At 48.4% G+C, this 22,285-nt stretch overlaps 1 protein-coding gene and 1 long non-coding RNA gene across 3 annotated transcripts; one reads left to right on the top strand and one right to left on the bottom strand.

Moving 5' to 3' along the window:
• Window positions 1-7,041: 7,041 nt before the first annotated feature.
• Window positions 7,042-22,285, top strand: LOC125408086 (uncharacterized). Of its 2 annotated transcripts, none has more exons than XR_015738669.1 (4): window positions 7,042-7,242; window positions 11,900-12,045; window positions 21,519-21,640; window positions 22,022-22,285. It is a non-coding gene; the product is annotated as an uncharacterized LOC125408086 (long non-coding RNA). The 2 variants fall into 2 exon arrangements; XR_015738668.1 differs by having other exon boundaries at window positions 7,045-7,242; window positions 21,522-21,640.
• On the bottom strand, window positions 17,111-17,479 carry LOC148120761 (large ribosomal subunit protein eL39). The gene has a single exon (XM_087909818.1). The coding sequence runs from the start codon at window positions 17,409-17,411 to the stop codon at window positions 17,256-17,258; it is 156 nt and encodes a 51-aa protein (XP_087765944.1). The 5' UTR covers window positions 17,412-17,479; the 3' UTR covers window positions 17,111-17,255.

The following is a 22,285-nucleotide window of genomic DNA, read 5'->3' as shown; positions in this document are numbered from 1 at the left end:
GGTTCACTTTCCCCGGCTGGCTCCTCTCCCCATCCTGGTTCACACTGTCTGCTTGCGCTGAAGCCTGGCCCACTCAGGCAGCCCGGGCCACCATCCATCTGCAGTCGATGAGTGCCTGGCTCCTAGCAAAATGCACACTTATTCCCCAAACATAGGGTTCTTTTTTCGGCAGAGGTGGTGCGGCGATGTATTTGGAGAAGCAAGCTGCTATTCTGCACATCGCTGCTGGTTACTTTGGGAGGCAGCCAAGGATCTCTGGGCCTCAGCCCTGTTCCCCACGCAAGAGCCTCCAGAGGTTGGGGGAAGGGCTCAGGAGGGCAGTGGTGAGGGGGAGGAAACCAAAAGAAGGTGACAATTCTCTCAGAAAGCAATTAAGCATGTCTTGGGCGCCCCAGGGACCACTCAACTTTTTGTGTTTGTCCACCAGGGAGGCAAGGGGTGGGGATCATCTCTGCCTGCAGTTCTAAGAAAACTCTGCTTTGAACTGTGGCTTTGGGAAGCTGGCTTTAGAAAAGAGCCCCACCCTGCCTGCTTTTCCCTTCCCTCCATGGGGTACAGTGAGGCCAGGCATAGAATGGGGGCCCTTGCCACCGCTACCACCCATTCCTGGAGGCTGGCTCTGGACCTGTCAGAGGGCTGGATTTAGGTAGGGTCTCCACTCTAACTGGCAGATACGGAGGCCCGGCTTCTCCAGACTCAGATGCCCCGAGGGTTAGAAAGTGACATGGCCCATCCTTCAAGGGGCTCTGGGAGGCCTCTGCCTCAGCAATTTCCAGAGCAAATTTGCTGTTTGTTTGAGTCAGGAAATAACAGGCTGCAGACTCCCCAGGGGCCCAGGGATCCAGCCACTGGCTCCTCCTGTCCATCCTTGCCTTGGCAAAACTCAGCTAGATGTGCAGGACAACACCAAGGTCAAATTACATAGGCCTGACCTGGGCTTCCCCACAGACCCGAGACCCACTCAGAGAGGGCGGGCCAGCGGGCAACCAGGCTTCTCACTGAGCTGTTTGCACAAAGGATCTTGAATTCTTCCCACAAAGCTGTGGAGCATCTCAATCTCTTACTGCAGGCAGCTCAAAGCATTAACCCTGTATCAGTGATGAGCAGTGGAACCAGGCATGGAAAACTCATTCTCCTGTGATTTCCAGAGAGGATGCTTCCTAAGTACCCCCAACCCTCCGCCAAGGGCCTCTCTGCTCACTCACACCATTCTCTAGCCTCAGCCTGGCTCCTTTCTTTCCTGTCTTCCAGCTTAGGACTTTGCTCTTCGGTTCCTTCTGAATACACCCTCTCCCATTCTACCTGGGTCCTTCCCGTGCCCCGGTTCCTAAATACACCTGTCCTGACTCCTTCCTGTAGCATCCACCACTACCCTGAATCCCCCAGGCTTGAGAGTCACACCGCCCAGGGTCCAAGACCTTCCCCAAACTGGATGGACACTCAGGTGGTTCCCTGGGGAGAATTACCTTGAGTCCACTGCCTCTTGCTTCTCAGGAATGATTCACCAAGAGGCTGGGAGATGAAGACACAGGATCTACTCCTGCATCTTGAAGGTGAAATAGGACACAAGGCCCTAGGCAGCGTATGGGAGGTACTAGGGTTGGTCAGAGGGACAAGCGCTGAAAAGATGTTTGATGTCATCGTTGGTCAAAGTGGAGCAGGAAAACGTCTTTGTCTCAGGGCCATTTCCCACAGAGAAGGTTGACAAAGACTTTGAAAGGTCTGACAGCACAATCAAAGGGCCCTCACTCTCCACTAGACTGATTATAAACCATTACAACTTCCGTGGAGAGCAGTTTGGCACGTTCTCCCCAGGGCATACAAACCCAAAGATCTTCCAGTCATGAAGTATCCTCTTATGTGTTCTTGTTTGGGAACGGGGCTGGGTGGTATTTTCTTGCCAAGGGTAAAGGGTAGGCGGTTCCGCCCTTGGGGTCTACACTCCCATGACAGACTGTAACTGACAGACAAAAGAATTAGACCTGCCCAGGTCTGAATACAGAACCAAGTTCTAGGAACATAATGAAGCGGGAAATCATCAAACAAGTGAGGTGATGGAGAACTGAACTGTCCGGGGAGTGAATGAAACGGGGCACTTCTTCCGCAGGGTCAAAGAGGAGCAATGCACTCGCTAGTCTGCTGTGTGTTTGTGAAGAACGTCTCTGGGGGCTGGAGAGATGGCTCAGTGGTCAAGAGCATTGTCTGCTGTTCCAAAGGTCCTGAGTTCAATTCCCAGCAACCACATGGTGGCTCACAACCATCTGTAATGAGGTCTGATGCCCTCTTCTGGCCTGCAGGCATACACACAGACAGAATATTGTATACATAATAATTAAATAAATAAATATATTAAAAAAAAAAAAGAACGTCTCTGGATGGGGACCAAAGAAACAGGCTGCATTGGTTTTACAAGAGTTCGTATTTTGGCAACAGACATTGTTATAACCTTCAGTCTTTGGAATTGAAACCTGTAGGCTGCAACCTTCCAGTTCCTCGCTGAACTGTTTCTGGTCATCTTCTTTAACACAGCAGCAGAGGAGTAACCTAGATGTTGAAAAACGAGTTTCAAGCGGGCTGGGGCGATGAGATGGCTCAGTAGATGAAGCACTGCAGTACAGTGAGAGGACCAGAGTTTGGGCCCTCAGAACAGCGGGGTTCCTCGCTGAGTGACTCTGGGTAAGTTTGCCTACCAGGGCTGTGCTAACATCTGAATGTTTGTATCTCCCCAAATTCACACATTGAAACTTATCCCAGAATGTGATGTGATTAAGAGGTAGGGTATTTGAAAGGTGACCGTGTCCTTGTAAAAGAGACATGAGAGGTAAGGGTGTGGCGCATTTGGCAGGGCTTTCCTGCCATGCCCAGATCCCTGGGTTCGATTCCTGCACTGTGTAATGTGCAGGTGTGATGATAAATGCCTGGGATCCCCACACTCAGGAGGTAGAGGCAAGGAGATCGGAAGTTCGAGGTCATCCTCAGCTACATAGCAAGTTCAAGGTCCTCTGTGGTAGGTAGGCCACTTGTTTGTTCCCTGGCTGCTCAACCCAAAATAATCACACAGAAACCATATTTTTTGCAATACTGTTTGGCCAATAGCTTACGCATATTTCTGGCTGACTCATATCTTAAATTAACCCATCTCCATTAATCTGTGTACTGACATGAGGCAGTGACTTACCCGGTAAAGTTCCAGCGTCAGTCTCCAGCAGGGTTACATGGCTTCTCCTTGACTCCACCTTCTTTCTCCCAGCATTCAGTCTAATGTTGTCCTCCCCCCACACCCGCCACACACACATACCTTTATTCTGTTCTGTGTAGGCCCAAGACAGTTTCTTTATTAACCAATGGTATTTATAGCATACAGAGGGGAATCCCACAACAGCCCTCTCTCAAAGAAAGAAAGAAAGAAAGAAAGAAAGAAAGAAAGAAAGAAAGAAAGAAAGAAAGAAAGAAAGAAAGAAAGAAAGAAAGAGAGGAGTTAGAGAGTTAGGGGGATGACTCAGTGGGTATAGTGCTTGTTGCATGAACTGGTGACCTGAGTTCCATCCTCAGGATCCACGTAAGAAGAAAAGGAAATCACTGACTCTATAAAGCTGTCCCCTGACTTCCACATGTGTTGTGACAGGGCACACACAGACACAGACACATACACTAATAACAGTAGTAGTAATAGGATTAATAATAGATTTCTTTAAAGAAAAAAAAGAGGCAGGCTGGAGAGATGACTCCAGTTAAATACACTACAACTCTTGCAGAGAAGCCTGGTTCTGCTCCCAGAACCCACATGGTGCCTCACAACCGCCTATAGCTTCAGTTCCAGGGGGTTTAATACCCTCTCCTGGCCTCCTTGGGCATCTCTGCACACTCAATACATATAAATTCATACAGGCACACACACATACACATAAGTAGGTTTTTAAAAAAAAAGTTTTAAAGACAAAAAGAGCCTGAGGAATACCTGTCCCCTTTTCTTATAGAGTTGTGAGAAGTCCTCACAAGCAGGGTGGTGGTGCACGCCTTTAATCCCAACACGGGGAGGCAGAGGCAGGCGAATCTCTGTGAGTTCGAGGCCAGCCTGGTCTCCAGGACAGGCTCCAGAGCTACGCAAAGAAACCCTGTCTTGAAAAATAAACAAAAAAAGGAAGGAAAGGAAAGGAGAGGAGAGAAGGGGAGGGGAGGGGAGGGGAGGGGAGGGGAGGGAAGGGGAGGGGAGAGGAAAGAAAAAAAGTCCTCAACTGGGTCGCTGGCACCAGGATCTTGCACTTCGCAGTCTCCAGAAGTGGCTGCTGTCACCCTCCTGTGACTTATAAACTGCCCAGCCTGAGCTATTTTGTTCTGGTATCCTACATGGGCAAACCCAGGCTTTCCATGGCTCCATCTGTAAAACAGGAATCATATCTACCTCAGAGGGTGGTCACAGGACAGCATGACCAAAGTCTAAGGAAACAGCCTCCCAGAGGTACACCAGTCCAGGCTTCCCATTTTGCTGTGGGCTGTTATGGAAAGGAGGAAGAAAATTCTTTGTGCTCACTGGAGCATGTTTCTTGCATTGTCAGCTTCCCCGAGACTGCGGGATGCTTTCCCCTTCCCTTCTCCTGTTCCCGCTTTAGCTGCTTCCTCTTGCCCTCAGCGGACCGAAGCACTCTGAAGGACGGATTCTCTGACCTTCAAGTTCATATTTTTGCTTGCTTGTTTGAATTCGTTTTGTTTTGTTTCTCCCACGCTCATTTTCACGTGTGTTTGTGTGTAGGCATAAGTGTGCGTGTAGGTGTGAACGCACATTGTGCGCATGCCTGTGGAAGCCTGAGATTCATGTCGGAAATCATCCTCGAGCACTCTTCTCCTTTAATTAGGGTGGGGTCTCTCGGTCAAACCCAGGCCTGGCCTATATGGCTAGTCTCTCCCGGGATCCCCGTCTCCATCTTCCAAAGTGGGAATCACTGGTGTGTAGCTACATTCACCAGGTGCTCACAGAGGTTCTGGGGATCCAAAGCATGAGCTTCTCCTTCCTGTACACTTTAAGCACCAAGATCTTTCCTCAGTGGTAATTTGGCTTTTGGTATTTTTTGTCTCTTGATTGTTTGTTTGTTTTGTTTTGAAGACAGGGTTTCTCTTTTTAGCCCTGGCTGTCCTGGAACTTTCTTTGTAGACCACAGTGACCTCGAACTCCACAGAGATCCGCCTGTCTCTGCCACAGGAGTGCTGGCATTAAAGGTATGTGCCACTGCCCCCTGATATAGGAGTATTTTAAGGAGGCTCAGAGGTAATTCAGCAATTAAGAGCACTGGTTGCTCTTGCAGAGGACCCAAGTTCAGTAGTTTGGTTTTCTTTGACACTGGGTCTCATGTAATCTGAACCTTGAACTCCCAGATAGTCCTCCTCCTGAGTGCCAAGATCACGGGTATGCACCACCACTGTGGGCTTCAGACTGTGCACAGGGGCCCCAGACAGCCCTAGGGCAAGCAGGAAGGAAGGAGGCAAGTCAGAGTCTAGGTCTGCCTTAAATATCCATGCTGGGTGGTGACAGGGCACATCTATAATCCCAGCACTCAAGGAGGTAGAGAAGGGCAGATCTCAGTGAGTTCAAGGCCAGCCTGGTCTACAGAGTGAGTGAGTTCTAGGACAGCTAGGACCATTTGTTGAAATAACCAGGCTAGTTAATGATAAAACAATTATATTTTATTTATTATAAGGGGAAAACTCACGAAACAGGAAACAAGAAATCCAAGCACAGCAATGTCCCACGGGAAAAGGTGCAGAGAGTGTGCACATGGAAGTGCACACAGTTTACTCTGGGTCCCAGCGAAGCCATGCCTTAACTAAGACCCACCTCTTAAAGATGATTGGCTAACAAGGTTCCACACCATCTTCCCCTTTTGTCTAAACAAGAGCAACCCAAACCCAATACAAAACTATATACAATAGGAACAGATATCAAGTATAAAATTACAAACAACATAAGCAATATTAAGCAAGGAATACATGACAAATGTTTTAATAAAAAGTCCATTTCAAGGAGTCTAAATCTTGAATCGGAAATAAGCTTGGCCAAATCATAGGAGGAAGGTAACTATGACTGTCTAATCTTCAACCCCATCGAAGGCCTGAGAAGGGAAGTAATATTACTGGAGTGGACAGAAGGTGCAATCAAGCAGCTTCCAAAGTGAGCAGATAATGACGGATACAGTTAGCTACCTGAGCAATCACCCAAAGTCTCATTTTGCATTGTTGAAGTGACTGCGATCAACTTTGGCTAAGGCCTATCATAACTGACAGACCATTTTTAGAGGCAGAAATTTTTTTTTTTAATAGAAAGTTCAGGAATGGCCATTCACCTGCTTCTGGTAGAACAGGTTGTGTTTTGCCCGAGGACCATGAAAAATGCAAATTTCCTTTCCTCTTCTCCCTTGGCATTGATCCGTGTTTATAAAAAGACTCAGTGTAGTAAACTCTCTGCTAGTTAGCCACGGCTTTTACCTTCAATAAAATCTAATTGGGTTTCAATCTTTAAAACAGGCATAGATTCCCTTTATGATTTAAAAATGGTGTAGGGCTAGGGACACGGCTTCTGTGTCTTGCAGACCAAAGGCCCTGGGATCCATCCTTGGCACCAAAGCAAAACACATGGACGCCAGTTTGTAAGTATTCACGAAGCTTCCAGCCCTGTGAAGCTATGCCTTATCCTCTGGAGCCTGTACTGAGGACTGCTTGGCTCGGGATTTATCAAACTGCCTTCACAGCCAACATCAGACTCTCCAGGTCCTGGAAATCTGAGGGTGACAGTGAACCAGGGTGGGAGGAAGAGCCATGGGACTCCAGTGGGACTCCATGTTGGGGAGGGGTAAAGAGTTTCTCCCTACTCTTGGCCTCCTAGGAAAGGGGCATATGTTGCTTCCTGGCAAACTGTCCAGACCAGCCAGCAGGCAGGCCTTCTGGTGCCAGAGAGAGGAGGACAGACACTCAGCACAGAACACATTAGCGGAGGGTGGGGGTGGGGGAATCAATGGCTAGAGCGGCAAACCCACCACAGTAAGGGGACTGGGCACCAAGGCATCCTCCTCTGGAGCCAGCTGCAGCCGGGTTCTGGGGACGTTGATGGCTCAGCAGGAGTTGTGGTCAGCCTGAGCCAGCAGCTCTCTGCACCCGGAGGCACAGCCAGGCCTGGCACACTCCACTGGGCAGGGAGGAGGAGTGGGGGCCGTGTCTACGCACTTGTTTGTTTCTTGTTGAAGCCAGAAGCAGGTAAGGTAGTGGTGCGCGGATTTCCCTCTGTGACGGCCCCGAGGAGCAGGCTCTCCCCTTCCTCAGACCCTCTGCCAGCTCTGGAAAATGGCAATTTTCACTGTCCAAGAGAATTCAGCACACCCCGGAAGCAAGAAAAGGGAGCAAGTAAGGAGATCGCTGTGGCTCCTAATCAGGCAATCCTGGCCAACTGTCATTCTGACCAACAGGAAAGCAGCCTCCATAGACCTTGCTCTTCCTGGAGTGGGGAGAGAAGACAGAAATGGGGGAGGGGCATGCCAGACAGCCACTTCAACCAGGCCACACTAATACAGAGGAGATCGGGTTACAGCCTAGCTCAGTCTCAGGCAGGGGAAGTCACCTTCTGCCCTGAGGATCCGCAGTTAGTTTGGGGTAGTGGGTAGGAGGTGGGGAATTCCTCTGTGTGGCCAACAAGTCCTTTCCTGTTGTCCTGGGCTGTGGGATGGGAGGCCAGTGGGGTGGGGGTAGTTGTTTTGTGTTGCCCAGAGGCCAAGGCGGCACTTTTGTATCCAGTGGCAGCCTCAGGGCAGGGGTGACATCAGGGACACCTTGGTCCCTAACTGAGCTCTAGTCCTAAATAAACCCTGACACCATGACATCCTCTCCAGCTGATGCTGTAAAGAGGAACCTCCTCCACTTCTCCTACCTGCCCACTAGAAGGCAATGCTAGAACTATCTGATGCAGAGGGCAAGCCTGGGAGCCTGGCAATTGCCCTTATTCAGGGTGGTCAGCATTTCTGTGAAGGGCCAGATAGCAAGGAGATTATGTTTCATAGTCACATGATTTCCACCGCTGCTGTATAATGTAGCATGTAAGCATGGGGGAGACAATAGTTAGTACATCCACAGGGCTGTGTTCTAATAAAACTTTGTAAGGATGAGGTGGGAGTGGGGCTGTGACTTAGCCTGCTCAGCATGGAAGAGCCTGGGTTCCATTCCCAGCTGTGTCACACCAGGAGTCCTAGGGCGTGCCTGCCACCTCAGCCCATGGGAGGTGGAGGAAGGAGGATCAGAAGTTTGAGGGCATCTGCTTGCTACATAGTGAGTTTGAAGCCGGCCTGGACTATATTGTGAGTTCCAGATCAGACTAAGATACGGTATCTCAAAAGAGATCCCAGGGCAGAGGCATGGCTCAGCAGTTAAGAACACCGGCTCCTCTTCCAAAGGACCAGGGTTCAATTCCCAGCACCCACATGGTGGCTCACAACCCTTCAGGTCTCTCTCCTCTGACCTCTGAGGCATGTATGTGGTATGTGGGCATATATGTAGGCAAAACACCCATACACAAGTTAAAATAAATATATTTTTAAAAGATTCCCCATCCCTGTGACCAACAGAATCACACACACACACACACACACAGAGAGAGAGAGAGAGAGAGAGAGAGAGAGAGAGAGAGAGAGAGAGAGAGCGCACATGCGAAGGGGCAAGATTTGCATTTGGCTCTAAGTTGAGAAAGATAACAAGATAATACCTCTAAGGCACACCACAATCTCTGATGTGCACACAGGCAGGGCTAACCTGTGGTCAGAACTCCTAAGTTACTCATTGAGCACCTCCACATATGAGAAAAGGGCCTTTTTTTTTTTTTTCATGGTGCTGGGTGACTTGAATCCAGGGTCTTATATATGCTAGACAAGAAGTACTCTACCTCTACCTACCACCTTTTTTCTTTTGAGACGGGGTCTCTCTGTGTAGTCTTGGCTTGGTGGTCCTGGAACTCACTCTGTAGACCAGGCTGGCCTTGAACTCACAGAGAGCCTCCTCTCTGTACAGTGATATTTTATTTGTTTGCTTGTTTGTTTATTGGTATTTTTGAGACAGGTTTTCTCTGTACAACAGTCCTGGCTGTCCTGGCACTCATGTTGTAGACCAGGCTGGCCTTGAATTCACTGAGATCCACCTGCCTCTGCCTCCCAAATGCTGGGATTAAAGGTGTGTGCCACCACTGCCCGGCTTATTTATGTTTTAATAAATTAAGCTTGCCTAAAGATCAGAAGGGCAAAGCTAAGTCACCAGAGGTCAGGCAGTGGTAGCACACACCTTTAATTGCAGGAGTTGGGAGACAGAGGCAGACGGACCTCTGTGAGTTCAAGGCCAACCTGGGCTACAAGTGATAAATGCTGATACAAATTCAGGTGGTGGTGGCTCTCATCTTTACTCCCAGTCCTAGGGAGTCACATGTCTTTAATCCCCAGGACTAGAGGGAATATAAAATTGGAGGGAAAGGTTTAGTCTGCTTAGTCTGTGGTCACCCTGCTTTGGTAGAGGTAAGACTTCTCTAGTGGCTTGGCTGCTTTGTTTTTCTGGTTTTTGGGTTGAACCCCAATATCTGTCTCTGGGTTTTCATTATTCATGCTGCACCTCTGCCTCCTGGATGCTGGGATTAAAGGCATGAAGTACCACTGACTGGCCACATCGTTTGTTTTTGTTGAGATAATGCTTGGCTTCTTAGTACAGCCTGGTTTCATTTTGATAATGATATGCCTCCTCAGCCTCTAGAGTGGCTGGGATGAAGACATGTGCCCTCATGCCTGGCTCCTGCCCTGCTTCTTGTTTGAGACAGGGTCTCACTCTGTAACTCTGGCTGGTCTAAACATCACTGGGTAAACTCACAAAGCTCTGCCTGCCTCTGCCTTCTGAGTGCTGGGATTAAAAGTGTTAGCCACTAGGCCTGGCAATTGTTTTTATTATAGTTATTTGTTTATTTACTTTTCATGTTTATGCGGCAACCATGAATTCGCGTGGTGCCCAGCACATGTGTGGAGGTCAGGGAACATCTTCCGGCAGTTGGTTCTCTCCTCCCACCATGTGGATCCTGAGGATCAAACTTCCATCACCAGACTTGGCCGCAAGTGCCTTTAAGACTGAACTATCTCGCTAGCCCCAGCACTTTATTTAATAAATAAGCGTGACCGAGCTATGAGGCAGCGATCTTGGTTCCCATTTTTCAGAGGAGGAAACCCAGGCTTAGGGAAGCAGTTAGCTGTCCAAACACACATAGATTTTACTATAATCAGAGGGGAACTGTGAGTGCTGATAGACAAGCAAAGGACCGGAGTTCTGCTTCTCCAGACAAAAGGCAGATTGATAGCTTGCAGGGACTATGGTTCCCATTCATGCAGGGACAGAGAACTCAACGGCCCCAAGTCACCGTATGCTCAGCGAGGGGTCCTACTGGTCTCTCCTGGGAAAGCTGAGACTGTTCTGGGTGGGCATTAGTGGGATAGACTCCCGGAGATGGTGTATTGTACAGTCTGGTTCTGTGGTCCTCACTGTGTTTGAGCGTTTGGTGTTAGCCCAGGCCACCGGATAACTTGTGGTTAGATAACAGTCCTGTACCACCACACCCTTATTTGAATCTAGGTGTTGATAAATGTAACTAAGTATTGAAATAAGATTTTGATGGATACCAGGGTGTGGTGGTACACACCTGTAATCCCAGGACCTGGGGGCTGATGCCAGATGGACCATGAGTTCGAGGCCAGCTTTTACCACACAGGGAGGCCTTATCTCAAAAAAGATTGTGCTTGATCTGGGCATGTAGCTCTGAGTAGAAGGCTTACCTAGCATGTATAAAGCCCTGATTTTGATCATGCATGGTGGTTTACATTTGTCTCCCAGTACTCAATACTCAAGAGGAGGAGACAGGTGGATCAGAAGTTCAAGGTCATCACTGACTACGTGAGCTCCAGGTCACCCTGGGATACTTTTGACTTTGTCTTACAAACAAAACAAAAAATAATTAGCAACCAATAACATAATAATAATAATAGTAGTAGTAGTAGTAGTAGTAGTAGTAGTAGTAGTAGTAGCAGTAGTAGAGAGGAAGGAACCCTAAGCCCGGTGAAGACTGTCTGAATTGGAACCAATAATAGCTAGGAAGCTACTTAGAGACCTAAAAGGTCACAAGATGACTGAGCTACATTTGGTGATCCTACTAAAAGTCAAGGAATGTCAAAGACTTCTGGCTTTCTCCAGCAGCTGAGGGAGAGGTGAGGACCACATACTTTGGGGAACTGCCGAAAGGAATTAGTCCTGCTGATCTTTTGATCTGAGTTTCTGCCCACCTCCCAGACTGTCTAACTTCTGGTCTAAAGTCACCCAGCTTGCCACAGCAGCCACAAGAAACTAATACCGGCTATGAGATCTTTGCAGGGTAGTTCCTGCCATCTCTTAGAACCTGTCAGTTCTGAAGCATGCAACCACGCTGGTAGGATAAGAGAGTGGACAGGAAAAGAGGGGGCAATGGAAAGGAGAAATCAGCTGGGGTGGAAGGGGTGGCTTGAAAAGCTCCTGTTACAAGGACAGTTTGAAATCAAGGCCAGAGACTGTTAGGAGAGGTGTGATTGACTAAGCATGGGCTCCTCTCCTCTGGCCCTAAAAACTGTAGACAGAGCTGGTGACAAGCTCGTCACTGAAGAGAGAAGCCAGAAGAATCACTGGTTAGCCACGATGTTTACGCCTACACAGCTATCCAGTAAACAATCACAAAAGCCCATGTAGCCATCACCCTGAACGGATATGGTTGAAGTCAGGACACAGAAGTGGGACAAGGGTGGAGAGGGCCAGCTTTAGACACCTGAGTCTTGGTGCCTCCAGTGCCCTGATTCTCATTGCCCTTGTAATCCAACAGAACCTGAGTGACTCCCGGAAATGGATGCCCAATGGTTTTTCTGTTCAGGAAATGAAGCTCAGCCTCTACCCACATCTTCCACCAAAGCCAGGCTTCCATGTTGCCACAACATAGCTCTGGTAAACTGGGCAGCTCCGGAGCATCAGGTATGGAGACTGTTTCTGATTCTGGGTGGTGCTTGTCTCTGAAGGTATCAGCCTTGACTTTCTTCCCTCTGGCGCTGGTCCATGGAGAGAGGAAGTCCCTTCCTTTACCTCCTTCTACATGGACTGACTGAGTACCTTTCAATAGAATGTGGCATTGTCAGCTTGGGACATAGTTTTTTGTTTTGTTTTGTTTTGTTTTTCAAGACAGGGTTTCTCTGTGTTGCTTTGCAGCCTGTCCTGGAATTAGCTCTTGTAGACCAGGCTGGCCTCGAACTCACAGAGATCTGCTTGCCTCTGCCTCCCAAGTGCTCCACCACTGCTCGGCAACTTGGGACATATTTACAACCCCTTGAAGACTGCCTGTAATTGGGACCTTGAGCTACTATTTAGAAGCCTGGACTATACTGTTGGACAGAGGCCCTGAGGAGAAGCCCCAAGCTGCCATCTTGTCCATCCAAATAAGTTAGGCCTTCAGATGACCACAGCCCTAGCTGCTTTCAAACTGCAAATATATAATGACCCAAAGAAGAGGCTACCTGCTTAGTCCTGCCAACTCATGCAACCATGACACACAGAAATAAATCAATGGGGCTGGAGTCTATCTAGTTCAGGCAGATTATTTGCCCAGCACGCACAAAACTCCCGACTGGATTCTCAGTGTTCTAGAAAACCAGGTGCAGTGCTGAGCACTTTATAATGCTAGCTCTCAGGAGATGGAGGCAGGAGGATCAAGAGATCAACGTCATTCTCGACTATATGTCCAGCTGGAGGCTATCCTGGGCTGCATAAGAGTTTGTCTGATGCTGTGCGGTGGTGGTGCATGCCTTTAATCCCAGCACTCAGGAGGCAGAGACAGGCGGATCTCTGTGAGTTCGAGGCCAGCCTGGTTCATAGAATGATTCCAGGACAGGTTCCAAAGATACACAGAGAAACCCTGTATCAAAAAACCAAAAAAGAAAAAGAAAAAGAGAAAAGAAAAGTGTTTGTCTTACTAAATAAATAATGTTTTAGGGTACTAAATTTAGGGTATCTTGTTTATATAGTCATCAATTACTGGATTAATGTGGATGGTTTATTATCTCTTTGCCATCCTTGTACCCTGGGTCTTTGGGACAGAGGAGGGACACCATATTCATGTTCCTCTTGGCGGTTTGACCCAGTGGTCTCCCTAACTTTGGTAACCAGCTGCGGTTACCAAGGGTGGCCCCGCCCCTTCTGGGCTTGGTAGGAAGCCCTTTTACTGAGACCAACAAATATTTGTAAAGCAACCAGACACTCACGGCTCTGTGATGAATCGAAGAGGCTGATAATGCCTTTTATTTGAAGAGCCCTAAACATCCTGCCAAGCACTCTTAACCTGACTAAGTCCACTCCACCCACGACAACCCGCACAGGGAGCAGGCAGCAAAGCTGCCTTTGAGGCTGGGCAGGAAATGATGTCACGGGCCCCGTGGGTCACGTGTCTTACTGTCTGCAAGTCTTCGCTCAACGCTATCCCCCAAGCCATCCTGGAGGGTCGTTCTGGACCTGGTCAGGCCTGTTCTTGCCAGGTTGAAGGGACAGAGCAAGGAGGTAAAAGCACAGCGAGGGTTGTTCTGGGTACCGGTGCCACTTCCAGGTATCAGCGGTGGCTCAGGCGTTACTCGTAATGAGTTACTTAACTTTTCCAGACCCCAGTTTTCTCGTCTGCAAATGGAGGTGTCTTAGGGTTTCCGTTTTTTTGCAATGAGGCACCATGACCCAAAAGCAAGTTGGGGAGGAAAGGGTTTGTTAACCAACTTACACTTCCAAATCGCTCTTCATCACCAAAGGAAGTCAGGGCAGGAACTGAAGCAGGGCAGGAACCTGGAGGCAGGAGCTGATGCAGAGACCACGGGTGCTGCTTACTGGCTTGCTCCCCCTGGCTTGCTCAGTTAGCTTTCTTTTAGAACTCAGGACCACCAGCCGGGGATGGCACCGCCTGCAAGGAGCTGGGCCCTCACCATTGATCACTAATTGAGAAAAAGCCTTTCAGCTGAATCTCGTGGAGGCATTTCCTCAACTGGGGCTCCTTCCTCTCTGAGGACTCTAGCTCGTGTCGAGGTGACCCAAAACCGACCAGCACAAAGGGTGAACTGTGGAGAGCTCTTGTGAGCCCGAGGGAAGTGACCGACTCTGGGACTGGACTGACTACCTGACTACGTAGAGGAAGTGGCTCTGTATGAGGACGGGATGAATGTTATCTGCAGAGCCGGAAGAAGATAAACCTGAAAACCTCCCCACTCCACCCCACCCCACCGACACCAGAAACTGCTTTCTGCTTCTGCATTTCCAGGCGGACATGGCTGGGTGCCGCATTCAGAGAGGAGCCAGCGAGCACCAAGAACAAGGGTCTGAGCAGTGTGCCTTGGAGGGGATTCTATTAGAAACAAAACTTTAGAAAGCTAGTGGTTTCCGTCTGAAACACAGAGGGAGACAAGGGCAAGAGATGTTAGCCAGCCTGGGCTACAGAGTGGGACCTAGTCTCCAAGGGTATCCTTCCTCCACAAAAAGGAACCATTAGAAGAGGCTTGCTAATAGGGTCAGGGAATGTAGCTCAGTTGATAGAGGGCTTGGCTAGTGAAAATTATGCACCCCATAAACCTCTCCTCCACTGCAACAATCCTAGTAAGGCCAAATCAACCCAGATTAGAAAAAGCCCAGGTTTAATGGATACCATGCTCGCTGACAGCTTTCCAGCCCCCCAGAGAGGAGACAATGGGAAAGGAAGAATGGAAAACCAGGTGTCTGTTTTGGGGGGGCAGTTTAAATACCCCGTGGGAGTGGTCTTGAGCATCTCTAGGGAGGGATCATCGCTTGGTAGGCCTCCTGAGATGCAGCAGGGTTTGGAGAGAGATGGGGGAGGGGGCTTGGAGTGGAGCTTTCATCTGAACATTTCAGACTCTTTGGATATATGGATGCCAGGGGCTGAGGTGAAGCGTCCATCATCCAAACAGCTATCATGTCCAAAGCCTCGAGTTTGAATCCTAGTATTGCATAGCAAACCTGGGTACTGGGTCTGGAGAGATGACTCCGTGGCTAAGCAGTGGCTGCTCTTGCAGAGGACCAGGGTTTGGTTCCCAGGATCCACATGGCCGCTCACAACTGTCTGTAACTCCGGTTGCAGGGGAACTGATGCCCCCTTCTGAACTCTGTGGGCACTGCCCACAGATGATGCACATGTACATGCAGACAAACACACACATGAAATCAAAATAAATACATCTTTAAAAGAGGAAGAAAAGAAACCCAACCGGGTAGAGCCGCATAGGCCTACAGTACCAGCACTCAAGAGGCGAAGAAAGGAAGGAAGATGGGAAGTTCAATGTCATCCTTGGCTGTATGTCAAGTTCAAGGTCAGCCTGGGCTCCAAATGAGATCCTGTTCCCTAGAACAATTAAGAGCAACGAATGTGCTGCTGGGAATAGAGCCCTTGGTACCCTGCTCCTGCAGACGGAGAGCTGACTGCAGGGATCCTCCTAGGCCGAGAGGGGCTCTCCTGGATCACATTTCACCACCAAAGCAGGTCCAAGGACAGGGAAGTTGCTGAGCCGCTGTTTGCAGGCCTAGTTAGGAAATGGCCCAGTGAACAGACAACTGTTTTGAAATGCAATATAGTATTAAGGCGAAAGGGCTGTCGGGAGTAAGGGAGTAAATCTCGACTGTTTCTCCGCTCTCAGCTGGCTGCTTTAGCTGAGTGAGAAAAGTGACCTTGAAGAAGCCCAAGGCCTGGGAGTCTTAGACCGGTGTGGAAGAACTACCCACTCCCCCTTTTCTTCTAAGTCTGAGGCTCCTGCCTGCCACTTAAGAACAGGAAATAGGGAATGGTTGATTGACAGAGGCAAACGTGGTGGGGTCAGAGCAGAGACAGGAAAACTCAGCGACTCGTGGCATTTGCCTCTGGGATCCCTTATAAAAACTGGATGCAAAGAGCCTCCAGGTGTGCTCCCAGCTTTCCGACAACTCCTCCCAGCCAGGTATGCCTGGGAGACATGAAGAAAGGTTACTGGATATGGTTGTCCCTGAACTGTTATTAGGGTTTAAACTGTGCCCAGCCCCTGGTGGGTGGAGTCAATTCTCTCCTTCTGCTTTTACATTGGTTCCGGGGAACAAATTCAGATCACCAGGCTTTCACAGCAAATGCCCTAACCCACTGATCCATGTCCCAGGCCTGATAACAGCTTTTGATAACTAGAAAATGTTTCTGAGGGTTTGCACTGGCTGTTGACCGCCACCCCTGCTTCCTGCTCTGGTCATGAGCACATGATGTGACATCAGATGTCAGAAGGGGGGGAAAAGATGGATGGGTTTGTGTCTTCTCAGTGTCAGGATTTATTGAATAAAAATAAATTCAGAAAGTCTGGCAGTCTCGTTTACTGCAGTTTGTTGAGAAGGCCCAGTTTGCCTGGGTAGCTGGCCATGGACAAACAATAGTTCTTTTTTTTCCAGTCTTGATTATTATTATATTAATTCTCGGATCACAGATTACATATGCACAGTAATGATTTTCATATCTATAAAATGTGCGTGTGTGTGTGTGTGCGCACGTGCATGCATGTGTGAGCATGTAGCGGAATGGCTACAGAAAGGCTAAGGATCCTAAAGTGTTCAAAATTGCCGAATGAGGCAGAGCCGAAGAAGATAGAGGCAGATAAGATAAACAGGGAAACTCAGAGCCTAGCTTCTGGGTCATGGGTTGAGCCAGCCCTGGAGGTTGAGCTGAGCCACAAGACAAAGTGCAGAACTTTGTCCAGGTAGATGGATGGACAGACAGAGAGATGGACAGCAACTTAATTAGCAACTTAATTACACATCAGTAGTAGGGACTGAGCTAGAGCCCAGGACAATCGCGTCTCTGCCGGTTCATTCCTTCACACACACCCTGAGTTCAGATGATCCGTTGTGGGAGCCGGTATCACCATGGCATTTGGTGTCCTCTTCTTTATGCCATCCCCTGAGAGTGCTGCAGCCTTCCTGGGGCTGGAGTGTTCGGTAAGTTCTTAGCCTGGTTATTCGGATTTTCTTTTTAATTTTCTTTATTTTTAAATTTTTTTTTGAAAGGCTCCACAATTTATTACTGGAGAACCCACTCCCAACTTAAACATGATCAGGGTTGAAAATGTTGAACTCCATCTGATAACACTCATACAGGACCACGATTCAGCGTAAACTGTCTTGCCATTGTTGACTCCTTACAGACCCAGCTTCGTTCTCCTCCAGTGTCTTCTCTTGGAGTTGTACCTGATTTTGTTGCCAGTTTTCATCCGAATCCACTGAGGAATAGGACGATTTTGCTTTTGTTTCTTGGCCAAGAATCGCTTGATTCTGAAAGTCTTGTGCGAAGACATGGCGAGAAGGCGAGGGGGGCAGACAGCGCACGATGGCGGAGGAAAGGCGAAGAGCTAAATTTTTTTCTTTTTTATTTTTTTTATCTTTTTTTTGGCACTGTGAAGGCATTAATTTTCTTTTTATTATTTTTATTTACGTGTATGTGTGTCTGCATGAGTGAATGTCAGGTGTATGACTTCCCATAAAAGACAGAAGAGGACATCAGAGCTGAAGTTACAGAGGTTGTGAGCCACCATGTGGGGGCTGGGAACCGAACCTGGGTCCTCTGTAAAAGCACCCAGTGCTCTTAACCTCTGAACCATCTCTCCAGCCTTCCCATTTAAAAACTGTTTCTATTTGTGTGTGTGTGTGTGTGTGTGTGTGTGTGTGTGTGCGCACACACATTTGAGGATGCCCATGGAGGCCTGAAGAGGGCATTAGATCCCCTGGAGCTGGAGTTATAGGTAGTTGTGGGCTACCCAACACCCAACATGGGTACTGGAAGCAGAACTCAGGTCCTCTGGAAGAGCAATAGGTGTTCTTAATCACTAAGTCATTTCTCCAGCCCCCAATTTTATTTTGTTTTATTATGAGACAGGGTCTTACTATGCATCCCTGGCTGTTCTGGAACTCACTATGTAGACCAGGCTGGCCTCAAACTCACAGAGATCTGCCTGCACAACTATGCCTAGCCTGATATCGTTTTGACATGCCTATGTGGACCGGGAAAGTGACTTGGCGATACCACGTGACCCCGCTGACTGGCTGTCAAGGCAGTGTCTCTTGCTTCCTCACTGTTGCACCTGTGCTCTTTGCAAAGCTGCATGCTTTGGGGTCAAGGGAATACAAGTAGCTGCATTCTCCTTCTGGGACATCCAAATATGCTTTGAATAAAAGCCCAAGTGCCCAGATGTTCCCAATTGACGTTGACAGGTTTGTAGGTAGAACCCTTTTCCCTTTAGGGATGAGTTCTTTATCAGTCTGTGTCTCACAGGTGGTAGTGTCTGTGGGCTCAATATGCTGTACCAACCCTCTTCTACATCTGCACAGATACTGCTTTGTTAAATGGAATCGCCCAGGGTCAAGTGCAATATGGAGTCACTTAGAGCAGATCTCAGCTCTCTTCCAAGATCCTCCCATTGTGAACCACCAAGGCTTCTCACTTCAGGCCTCTCCCCAGCCAACTCTGGGTGAATTTCTTATTTATTCTGGAGACTTCTTTTCCTCATCAAAACTGTTCCCAAAATTACTTGTATTTGATGAGATTGCCTTTGTCCCATGCACCATCCAATCACACACAACCTGCAACTTTGTCCACCTGGTCAACTCTCTTTAGAAGTCTTAGTTACTTTTCTAATGCTGTGATAAAACACCACACCACAGCACAGGCAGCCTAAAAAAGAAAGAGGTTAATTTGGGTCTTACAATCTCAGAGGGTTAGAGTCCATGACAGTGCAACAAAGTATATGGCAACAGGAACAACTGAGAGCTTATATTCTGTGTGTGTGTGTGTGTGTGTGTGTGTGTGTGTGTGTGAGAGAGAGAGAGAGAGAGAGAGAGAGAGATTGGAATGGCTTTTGAAACCTCAAAGCCTGCCTGCGGTGTTACACCTCCTCCAACAAGGCCACACCTCCTAATCCTTCCCGAACAGTTCCACCAACATGGGAACAAGCATTCAAGCATATGAGCCTACTAGGGCTATTCTCATTAAAACCACCACACATTGTTACTATCTATCCAAAATGGGCTTGCATCTTAGGGGCTGCAACCTTAAGAAATCTCACAGTCACCTGTGCCCTCAATAAATGATAGATTCTGATTGGACAGGTTTAAGTGGGTTCAGAAATCTACAGTCTTGGGCTGGTGGGATGGCCCAGTGAGTAAAGGTGATTGCCACCAAGTCTGGCAACTTGGATCCGCAGAATCCATGCGGTAGAAAGAAAAAAAAAAAAACAAAAACAAAAAACAAAGCCTGCAAGTTATCCTCTGACCTCCACACTTAAATACACATTAAGAAAAACAGGCTGGGTGATGGTGGTGCATGCCTTTAATCCCAGCACTCCAGAGACAGAGGCAGTTGGATTTCTGTGAGTTCAAAGTTAGCCTGGTCTACAGAGTGAGTTCCTGGACAAGCTAAAAAGCTACACAGAGAAACCCTGTCTCGAAAAACCAATAAATAGATAATAAATAAATAAATAAATAAATAAATAAATAAATAAATAATAGCCGTTGTAGACAAGGCTAGCCTTGAACTCTTGGACTCACAGGGCTCCATCTGCCTGTGCCTCTGGAGTGCTGGGACTAAAGTCTGCTGCCACCTGCAGCCAAGGAATGTTGTGTTTACCTGGGATGATGTCAGAGAGCTCTGGAGAGAACCCAGGGACGGGAACACCAGGGCAGGAGGCAGGAGACCCAACATTCCAACTTCCCGCTTTTAAAAAAGTTTTCAAATTATATTGATTTATGGAGTGCATGTATGCTTGTGTGTGTTTTGTGCTTGAGCACACGTGTGCAAGTGCATGCTAAATACATCCGTGGAGGTTGTCCAGGCCCTCAAGTTTGGTGACAAACCAACACCCTTACCCACTGAGCCATCTCATGAGTCTGACTTCCTATTTCACTGTCTCCTTCACAGAGATAGAGGAAAGGTCTGCCTCTGGGGAAGAGCAGAGAGAAGAGGAATTGGTGGCTGGGATGGGTGGAGAGCCCACCCAGGGTCACACTCTGGACAGTCATAGGGCCGGCAGGATGGCAGAGAAGCCCAAAGAGCATATAGCTTGCTTATCTGTAAGATGGTAAGAGCCCCTACCTCCGGGGACCACTGTGGAGGTGTGGCAGAGTCACCTTCCTGGCTAAGCACTGCCATTGGGAGCTCTGAGCCGGGCCTCATCTCCCAGTCTGTACTGTGGAAAAGAAGCTCCTTACCTGGGAAGGTCCCCGTGGTACACTGAACGGAGTGGGCTGCTTGGCTGATTTCTGGCAGGCCTCAGTTGTGAACCCCTTCTCAGTTTCCCCTTCTGTTCATCTGCTATAGTCCAAAGAGTAGCCCAACTGGCAGGACCCGGAGGCAGCATCGCAGCATCTTACTTTCTGTGTTTTGCCTGCCTCTCTTTCCTTTTGCTCCCAGATGTTCCCTGTTCCTGTCTGTTCTTCCTTTTTTTTGATTTTGTTTTTTGTCTGTTTGTTTTTGTTTTTGCTTTTCAAGACAGGGTTTCTCTGTGTAGCTTTGGAGTTCGTCCTAGTCTTGGAACTCACTTTGTAGACCAGGTTGGCCTTGAACTCAACAGAGATCCACCTGCCTCTGCTTCCTGAGTGCTGTGCCACCATCACCCTGCCCATCTGACTTTACTTAATTTTTTTTATTTTGCTATATATGAGTGGTTGCCTGCATGTGTGTGTGCCTGGTGCTTGTGGAACCCACTATGAGCTATCTCTCCAGCCCCAATCCTTTTTTTTTTTTTTGAGACTGAGTCTCATTGTGTGGCTGACTGGTTTGGAATTCCTAGGTTGATCACAGAGATCTGCCTGTCTTTGCCTCTGAGTGCTGGGGATTAATGGTATGTGCCACCATGCCCAGCTTTGACCTTACTATTACTATTTCTTAAGGCCAGTGTGCACTTTTTGGGGTGTGGATATCAAGCAGGCTCCCAGGGACTTGGTAGGTAAAAATGGGCCCATATCATTGGTTTTCAAAGTAAATTACAAAATCAGTTCTGAAGCTTCATATTCACTCTCCCCTGCACACACCACAAATAAATAAATAAATAAATAAATAAATAAATAAATAAATGTAATAAAAATATTAAAAAGACAAGGACCTTGGAGGAAATTGATTGGTTACTGGACTTAACCGGGAGGAACTGCTTCAGAAGGCCCATGAATGGGTTAACTTTGTAAAGCAGGGCAGAAGTGAGGATGAGCGAGAGAAGACTTGTAAAAGAGAAAGAAAGGGACTGTGGGCCCTTGAGTGACAACAAGAAAGACGACTGCTACGCCCAGAACTGATCACAGGCCGCCTGCTCCTGCCAGGTCCCACTTTATCGAGACCACAATTGCTCTTAAGACCCTCAGGCGTGCCATCAGCGGTTCTGAACTTGCATAATGCCTGAACTCTGCCTTCTCATCAGCAGGGAGGAGACCAGCTGGAAACCCAAGAAGCTGAAGTTTCAGCGGCTGCTCAGCTCCATCACACTCCCAGAATAGCGCACCGGTTCCCGGCAGCCTGAGCCGCACCACAACTGGGCTTCCGGTGAGAGAGACAGTCAAGCCCCAGCAGCAGTGGGAACAGCTGGCCCTGGACTTAGCCCAGAACCAGCTGGCTGGCCCCTCCCTGCCTTATCCTGCCCTGCCCTGCCCTGCCCTGCCCTGCCCTGCTGGAGGCATCATCTCTGGCGAGTGCAGGCAAATGAGGCCCATCACCCACCAGAGATCTGAGCTGAGCTCAATAATATTTTGGGTGGTCTCAAATTCCAGATGAGAGGGGGAGCAGTGACTGGGTCTTTTAAAAATTTTTGTTGAGCCAGGTGTGTTTGTGGGAGGCTTGAGACAGGAGGATTGCCATGAATTTGAGGCAAGTCTGAACTGCAGACTGAAACCCTGGCTAACCAACAACAATCAATAACCAATACAGGGCTGAAGATGTGGCTCAGTTGGTGGAGTGCTTGCCCAGGATGCAAGGAGCCCTGGGTTCACCCCTAGCACGGAATAAACCCTTTGTGGTGGAGCCCACCTGAATCTCAGCTCACAGGAGGCAGAGGTGGGAGCATCAGAAGTTCAAGGTCATCCTTGGCTACTCAGTCAATACAAGGCCAAACTGGGCTACCCGAGACTCTGCCTTAAAAATCAGTCAATCAAACAAACACAATAAATAAAGAAGGCTTTGTTTTGTACAGCA

The sequence above is a fragment of the Myodes glareolus genome, chromosome 9 (genome assembly GCF_982192425.1).
Source record: "Myodes glareolus chromosome 9, mMyoGla1.1, whole genome shotgun sequence".
NCBI classification, from domain to species: domain Eukaryota; kingdom Metazoa; phylum Chordata; class Mammalia; order Rodentia; family Cricetidae; genus Myodes; species Myodes glareolus.
The sequence above is the reverse complement of the archived record's forward strand: the minus strand, read 5'-3'. Positions and strand labels throughout refer to the sequence as shown.

Bases quoted from the DNA above. Each gene is read 5' to 3' on its own strand.
- LOC148120761 (XM_087909818.1), bottom strand. From the start codon at position 17,411: ATGTCTTCGCACAAGACTTTCAGAATCAAGCGATTCTTGGCCAAGAAA.